This window comes from Zea mays, chromosome 2 (genome assembly GCF_902167145.1).
Source record: "Zea mays cultivar B73 chromosome 2, Zm-B73-REFERENCE-NAM-5.0, whole genome shotgun sequence".
Lineage (NCBI taxonomy): Eukaryota > Viridiplantae > Streptophyta > Magnoliopsida > Poales > Poaceae > Zea > Zea mays.
The window spans coordinates 163,358,506-163,366,966 of record NC_050097.1 but is presented as its reverse complement, the minus strand read 5'-3'; the positions used below and the strand labels follow the sequence as shown (position 1 = coordinate 163,366,966).

General features: G+C 41.5%; 1 protein-coding gene across 1 annotated transcript; it reads left to right on the top strand.

The window, feature by feature from the left end:
• Nucleotides 1–2,546: 2,546 nt before the first annotated feature.
• LOC100272497 (KH domain-containing protein SPIN1) lies at nt 2,547–7,744 on the top strand. Its single transcript, NM_001146966.1, has 7 exons — nt 2,547–2,670; nt 2,814–2,902; nt 3,589–3,740; nt 4,111–4,230; nt 4,306–4,422; nt 6,105–6,248; nt 7,114–7,744. Exons 1-7 carry the CDS (start codon nt 2,591–2,593, stop codon nt 7,255–7,257), a joined length of 846 nt encoding a protein of 281 aa, NP_001140438.1. The 5' UTR covers nt 2,547–2,590; the 3' UTR covers nt 7,258–7,744.
• The last annotated feature ends 717 nt before the right edge of the window (nt 7,745–8,461 follow it).

Genomic DNA, 8,461 nt, shown 5'->3' with positions numbered 1-8,461 from the left:
TTTCTTCTCCGGCAAAACGAATAAGCTTCTTTTCAGCTTCTCCAAAGTAACCCAACTTTATCATCATGGGCATGTCGGCTTCAGACATAGTAGATTTTTCAAAATCCAAGTGGCTAAGTTTTGACGGGATCAGAATGCTATAATCCTCTTCTCCTTCATCAGCGTTTTCTTCCTCAACATCAACTTGTTCAGCTTGGGCAGCAGGTGCACCTTCTTCAATGGCTCCCTCTGTCACAACTAATCCCGATTGTCTCATGACTTCGGAGATCGGAGCTGTCTCAGTGGCTTCAGTCTCCTCCCCTTCACGGGTCACCCTCGCAGTCGAGCGTACTCTCGCCATATGATGATGAATCCTTTGCGGTTTTTACGAAGCTAATGATTTTTACAGTTTTGACGAAGCTCTTTCTTTTGCCGAAGCTAATTCAAAAGAGATGGTTCACTCGAGAATGCAGTGAAAAAGCTTCGGCTATGGTTGAATTTTTCAACAGCACAACAGTGCAATGGCAATGAATGTTGTGGTAACTTCACACCTACCCGTCTGTTTATATAGTGCTGCAGGTGGGAAGGTGAATCGCCAAGTCGCCCGCACCCGCCGAACAGTCACCCGCACCCGCTGAACGGTGGACCATTACCCGCTGCATGGTGGGCCACCTCGCGCCCGGAATAATTTAATCGTTTCTCGGCAACGAGCTCAGGGAAGGTGTTTTTCGTACCTTCAGCATTCCGAAGCTTTGAAGATTTTTCACGGATCAAGCTCGTTACGAAAAACAATCTAGCACCGCGAAGGGGCTACTGTTGAGGGTCTGCTTCGTCGCCAAAGGTCCTTTAAGAAGAAACACCTTCGGAAGATCAGCACATAAGCAAATACAGTGCGAAGATACACGCCGAAGCTACCATTTAGGAAGCTTCGGCATAACGACATGCCTTGAGACGAAGGGTTGCACCGACTTAAAGAGGAGAAGACTAATCGGTCCACGATAGTTCGTGTCATGATTGTAACTAGTTGACAAGGACATAAATGTAATTTTGACCGAGCTGCGTCCCGTGCCTATAAATAGGTGAACAGTACCCCCGTACTATTCACGCTGACTTGTATTCACTCGTGCGTCACACTTGGATCCTTGCCTTCTGTCAAGCCGAAGGTACAAATGTAATTCAATATTGTTCTTATTCATCTTTGATGATATAATAAAGATATATTTATGATGTCATATGATTATTCATGTTATTTCTCATGTTTCATATGCTTCTTCTTCTTCCATTAACATATACTGTAATCATGAAGGTACATCCTTCATGACCTTTGTCCGAAGATCGTTATATCTTAAGGGAAATAATGCTTCGAAGGACGAATGACATTAACCATTAACCTATTTTTGTGTTGCCTTGTTCTTAATTCATAGCATTTGAGAACAAGTCTCTAACAAGAACAGTATATGATTTTTTAAACATAAAAAATTAATGAAAAATATTAAATAACAACGTTATAGTGTATAGAGGGAGCTGAATAGGGGGAATGGCCGGAGACATCATATAGGTGGGGTGTATTTTTGAGGTAGATGTTGTAAAATATAATAGAAAGTACATATAGAAAGAAAAATATATGAGAATGGTTGAAGATGGTCTTATCGCTCCCTTATTCGAAGGGGTGTAGGTGAGTAGGTCGGCTCATGCCAACAAGGGTGGATATGAGGGACGTCAAGGCTATCTTCAATAGCTCTCCTATTTTATTTTTTATCTCACCTCCTATATTAAACTTTAGTGTATAAATAATACTCCCTCTATTCTAGAATATAAGTTATTCCAAGATTCTTGGAGAGTCAAAGTTTTTCAAATTTGATCAAATTTATATAATGAAATAATAACATTTACGATATCAAATGTGTACCATTAGATTCTCTATTAGATATATTTTCATATTATATTTATTTCGTGTCATAAATCTTTATGATTCTCGCTATGCTTTTGGTCAAACTTTAAAAACTTTGACTCTCTAAGAATCTTAAAGTGACTTATATTTTAAACTGGAGGGAGTATTATTTACAGTATAAGATAATATTTTGTATGACCATACAACCTAATCTGCGCGAAAATAGCACCAAGAGAAACAGAATGCAACCTCATACATATTTTTCTGTTCGTTTTTCTCCTTGTTGTGTGGGCTGGGACCTGGGAGTGGGTCCTCACTCCTCCCCTCTCTCTATCATCACCCTTCTTCCGCTGGAATTCGTGTCATAAATCTTTATGATTCTCGCTATGTTTTTGGTCAAACTTTAAAAACTTTGACTCTCTAATAATCTTAAAGTGACTTATATTTTAAACTAGAGGGAGTATTATTTACAGTATAAGATAATATTTTGTATGACCATACAGCCTAATCTGCGCGAAAATAGCACCAAGAAAAACAGAATGCAACCTCGTACATATTTTTCTGTTTGTTTTTCTCCTTGTTGTGTGGGCTGGGACCTGGGAGTGGGTCCTCACTCCTCCCCCTCTCTCTCTATCATCACCCTTCTTCCGCCGGAAGGAAAAGAGAAAAACACACACTCTCTTTCCGAGCTCTCTCGCTGTCTCTCACCCAGCCGCCACCATGTCAGGCCTCTACAACCAGGGCTTCTCCCCTGCAAGAACCCTCTCCCCCCAGATTAGGAGCAACCCCGACGCTGATAGGTACTAATTTCTCATCGGATTACTTGCTGCTAATATTTGATCCAAGATCCAACGATTGCTCCGTTTCCGCGCTTCCTTCCCTCTCCCCACGATTGATTGGGGCGGTGCGCTGACGGTACCGTCCCTGCTTGCTTCCTCCGCAGCCAGTACTTGGCCGAGCTTCTCGCCGAGCACCAGAAGTTGGGGCCATTCATGCAGGTGCTGCCGATATGCAGCCGGCTGCTCAACCAAGGTGAGTTCATTTTTTAATCCCTCGCTTGCTCACTGTTGCTTGCCGATTGGTGGAAAATCTCGTGCCCTTTCGCCTCAGAGGGGGTTCCTCTGCAATCGGGACTGGGGAAATGCCCGGCTTCAATGCTCGGATGGCTGCCGATCTTTTTCGGCAGGTTATATGCTGGGGCGCTTGGTAGAGTTACCAAGCCGCCATCTGATTTGTCTTATTGTCCCTGATTCGGGATTGGGTTTGGCCTTTAGGTGATATAGCGGATTGTTTTGATTCTCTTGCTACCAGGTTTGGTAATGAGTTCTTAGTTCATACTAGTTTATCCACCATCAGTGATCAAGATGACTGAAAACAGCTTAGGGCCCCATTGATCAGGGGATGTTTATATAAGGGATGCAATCAGTTGTTCATTCCATCCTCATGTCTTGCATTATGCAGAGTAAAATGACAACTTAGTTGAACTGCATTGCATATTGATTATTATCATGTTTAATAAAAATACTATTTTTTCCATTTGAGGAAACCATCTGCAGGGCTACACACTCTGCTATCTATAACCTATTATTTGAGATGTTTCTTATCCTTTTTTATGCGTGGTGCTATTATGACACCTATGTTAAACCAACTTATTATTTCTTCTTTTCTGACTACTAACTCTGCTATTTTTCTTTTCTTCCGTTATTTGTGTCACATAGAAATCATGCGGGTGTCAAGCATGGTTCATGACCATGGATTTAGTGATCTTGACAGACGCCGGTTTAGAAGTCCTAGCCCTATGTCTTCACCGATTGTCCGGCCTAATCTACATGGAAATGGTTTTGGTCCTTGGAATGGGATGCACCAAGAGGTAGGCGTAAATATTAATCGCTGAAATAAGCTTCCTTTTGTTAACATGTTTCTTTTAACATTTTGATAGCAGGGACAAAATCATGGATATAATGCTCTATAAAATGTAATAAAGAAAAAAAAACTCAGCCTTGGGGAAGACCTCTCCAGGGTGTTGCACTGGACCATGTATTTCACTGTGTAGTGGCAAGTTTTTTTTATCCAAGCCCAGAGAATCTGCTCCCACAGGGAGTGGACCCAGGCCTGCTGGATGCTACTAAGGCACTACAACCACTAGACTGCAGGCCTTATAATGTTCTGTAGTGAAGATACTTAAGTCCTAGAGGGTATGTCTATGCCATATATTGTAATGGGTACGTTTAATATAACAGAGATTGGGCTTTCCTCCTCCTGGAACAAGTATGGACTGGCAAGGAGCACCACCGAGCCCTGGCTCTTATATTGTCAAGAAGATCATGCGCTTGGAAGTTCCCGTCGACTCTTACCCTAATGTACTGCCTTCCAAAACATGTGCAATTTATCCTTCAGTATTAAATGATATTTTAGTTCTATTTTTTTTTCTGTAGTTCAACTTTGTGGGACGCATTCTAGGGCCAAGGGGTAATTCTCTAAAGCGAGTTGAATCATCAACTGGCTGCCGTGTTTTTATTAGAGGGAAGGGTTCCGTCAAAGATACAGAAAAGGTAACCAAATATTGTATTGCTTAATTGCACCCCACTTATATGTTTGTGTACTTATGATATCTTAAGTTTAGCAAGGTTTTATAGCTAGATAGGTGAATGAGCTTCTCTATTAATGTATTGTCTGTCAAGAAACTCTACGAACTGCATGCCACTTCGGTTTTCTTGGCTGATTGCTTGTACTAGCGTTGTTTACCTAGTCTTGCTTGTCATTTCTGACATAGATTAGACATCGGTATTCATGATCAGAAAATACGATCTAAGCCTTTTCCCCCCTTTACGGTTAAATGTTAACTAAAAAGGGTATAAGGAGTTAAGGGCCTACACAATTTTGGACCAACTTTTGAATAAAAATAAATAAATGAATGCTTACTTAGGCAGCACTTGCTATATATTTTATTAGATCTTGTTGGCTTGGCAGTTGGGACAGAGTGACATAATGTCCTGCTCAAGATCCAGATACCTTCATGCTCATGGGACCCTGAGAAAGAGCAGTATTATGCTGACTAATAGCAGTAGGCCACTTATCTTAGGGAAAATTTTGGAGGAATTTTGCCATTTTTTGCACTCTCCATTTCTTTCTCTATCCTTCTATCAAAGAATCATTAGTTTGTCCATTTTTGTTTTATGGCACAAATTCAAACCATATAGTGTTTCAGTTATACACTTATTGTTTTCTCGTGGCCATTAAATCTAAATTGTTTATAACATAGAGCTTCAATGAATTGAGGCAAAAACGAGAAGTCCATAATTTCATTTGCAATGGCGTTTTTTTGTTGTTGCTTACCATGTCCAAATGTAAAATTTAGGATTCTTTAGTGATAATGGAATTTTTTATTTCTTTTTCCATGGTTTCGATATTTGCCTTTTGATTGATAGCATTGAGTTGAGATGAAAACAGGGTTGTCCAAAGAGAAAGGATTGAGGAAGAAAAGTTTGATATCTTTATCTTATAGCTATTTAGCATGCTGAATCATGCTTCATGCTTTTGGCATTTTCACATTAATATTTAATTGTAGCACTATAGAAACTTTAACTTTATTATAATTTGTTGGAAACAGTTGCTGACAGGTTGGCTCTCTGGCCACTGGAGTATTTGTTGTTGCTCTAGAAAGTTCATAGAAGTCCTTTTTTTGTTATGTATTGATCATAAGATATTGTTTAACTCTACTTCTTCAGCGTTGGCCATGTTTGGCTTATGCCTTCTAATACGACGTAAGACAGCTTGTTTCCACTTCTTGAAAATTCTCTAGATAAAAAACAGGTTTTTTTTCCGCAAACAAGCTTTTTCTCTAGTCCCTTTTATCTCTCCTCTCCCTTGCATCTCACGTGACAGCTGTTGGCAGCACATCAACACTAACAGCACCCCCCCCCCCCTTCCATCAGCTTCCTCCAATGTGCCATGACCGTGACCTAGACTTTGGTAACTTTCAAATAGTAACATTTCGTTATTTCTTATGGTCAGATATGTTCAGTTACTGCAAGTCAATTCCATGTGAAGCTCCAGCACTGCTTGTGTTTTCTTCTTGTTATGGATTGTGGATATGTTTTAGGATCAGTCTTACCTCTTTAACTTGTTCTAATTCTAGTTACATCATTCTTACAACAATCAAGAAGTCATATTTCCCCTTCCCATCATTCACTTCTGCTTAGCTAGGGTACACATTTTGTTTTTGTTACTTTAGGAGGACAAACTTAAAGGAAAACCTGGGTATGAACATCTGAACGAGCCACTGCATATATTAATCGAGGCTGAGTTACCAGCGAACATTGTTGATACAAGACTGAGACAGGCACAAGAAGTCATGGAGGAATTGCTAAAGCCAGTGGTAAGTTTTTCTAGTGTACAATAACCGTACTGTGACACTCTTATTTCAACTGCCCTATGCTGTGGAAGGATTACATGATCCATGCATCAATCTAATAATATTTGGGTATTTATCACTTCAGGTATCTGTCTAACTCATTTTTACATCGTAAGTCACTATTACAGGCTAATGGTGTCAAGCTTGTATCAGTTAGTATCTAGTGACAACTAGCAGCTAGCCCTATGTTGTTTTGTCTTGTGTATCTATTCCAACAGAAGTCAACAACAAAAGGAAATGTATATCCTAAAATATGAAGCATTCATACTTTCGCCTATTAGATGGGCAACTGCATGTAAATCATGAATTTCCCTTTGGTAAAATCAAATGGCATTTTGGGGTGCATGTACCTATTATTTCTAAAACATTGTCCAGCTGTCTCTTTGTGCATGTAAATTGGGCATACCAAGGTTCATGGGTAAATTTGTCTCGAAGGATGCTATAGTACTATGATACCGAATGGTTAAGATACATTGTCATGCTCGATTATATCACCTCTTTGTCCGTGACTTGTGGGAGCATTATTTGGTTCTATAGAGAAGGTATACACATTGTCATTTACTTGCAAGTAGTCCTTTTAAAAAAGCCAGAGAAGAAAATGCCGTACCGAATCTCTGAGTGCCATTGGCTTAGCTTAGCTTAGCTTTAGCCTGTTGTGGCTAAGAGAGCGATTAATATTGTTTTCACTCAATGTTTCTGTAGAGTGTTTTTCCCCACTTCGCAGTCAGTTCTCAGGCCTTGTATGCATGCATTTCACTCAATGTTTCTGTAAAGCGTTTCCAGGCACACCTTGAGTCCAGATCTCAAATTGTGTTGCCCTTCGATGCAGGACGAGTCACAAGATTTGTACAAGAGGCAACAGCTGAGGGAGTTGGCTATGCTAAACTCTACTCTGAGAGAAGACAGTCCTCACCCTGGAAGTGTCTCCCCTTTCAGCAACGGCGGCATGAAGCGCGCAAAACCAAGCCAGTAGAGAAAGGTTTCAGGCTCTCCTCCACCCTCCTCCACTCCAGTCGTTCTTGGTGCAGCACCAGCAAGGTGTGCCTGCCCTTGAACCTGCGCTGCTTCGTGTCGTGGGTGCTTGTGTAAGAAAAAAAAGGTATATGCATTTTGCTGCTGCTGGACGGACAGGTGGTCGAGACGAGGAGGAAATCGCTGGTCGTTGAACTGTCTCCATCTTCGGTGGATCCGGCCATTTTGCTGCTGTAAGGTGATGGGCATTCGTTCTATTCGTTACTGACTGTTGACCAGATTATGATGCCGTGGTTTCAGGGGAGACTAGCTATGCCTATGGCCCTGATAATTAGTGTGAGCTGGTTCGTTTAGGTGTTTAATTAGTTTGTATTATTATTATTCGCGTTACGTTGTGGAGTAGTAGCAAACGTCACAGCTGGTGATGCACTCCGCTCTGACAGTTTGATGAGGACAGCTTTGAATAAACCATGTGAATTCAGAATGTTACTGAAACGGTGGGACGTCCGTTCTATGCCTACTACATACATAACTCATGCGGGACAGCGGGAGCTGCAATTAAGCCAACCACCCAAAAACATGAGAAATTAAATCCAACCCACTAAATAACATTATTGACTCGAAACCAATCTATAACTAGATGGAAATCCATGAGAAATCCGCGGGTTTAGCTTGTTAAGGCAGCAGCATAGACAGTAAATAATTTATAGTAGAAATTCAGCCAAATTAAGTAGATAATTTATAGTTAAAGGCACATGTTTGGTTAGATGATAGATTGCATAAAAGCTGTGCAAATACCTTCATGCTTCAGTAACTCAACAAAGAAATACAGGTAATTAAAGAAATGCATATATAGATGTGAGCAGTGGGGCTACCGTCGTCGTTGCGCAGGGGGCTCGGCGTCTAAGGGGATGGAGCATGACTCGTGCTGGTGTTGGCGAGCAGGCGGGAGAGGAGCAGCCCGTTCTGGCGAGCAGGCGGGAGAGGAGCGTCCGAGCGGGGATGGAGCACGGAGAGAGGAGCGGGATGCGGTAGGGCGGGATGGAGCACGGGAGAGGAGTCGCCGACCATCAGGGTGGGATGCGCACAGCCGCTAGGGCGGGAGAGGAGCACTGAGTGCGGCACAAGGATGGACCACATGAGTTAGGATTCAGTACTTGGGTTGGGTCTGTAAGACTGTAAGTCTGCTGGGACTTGGACACTTG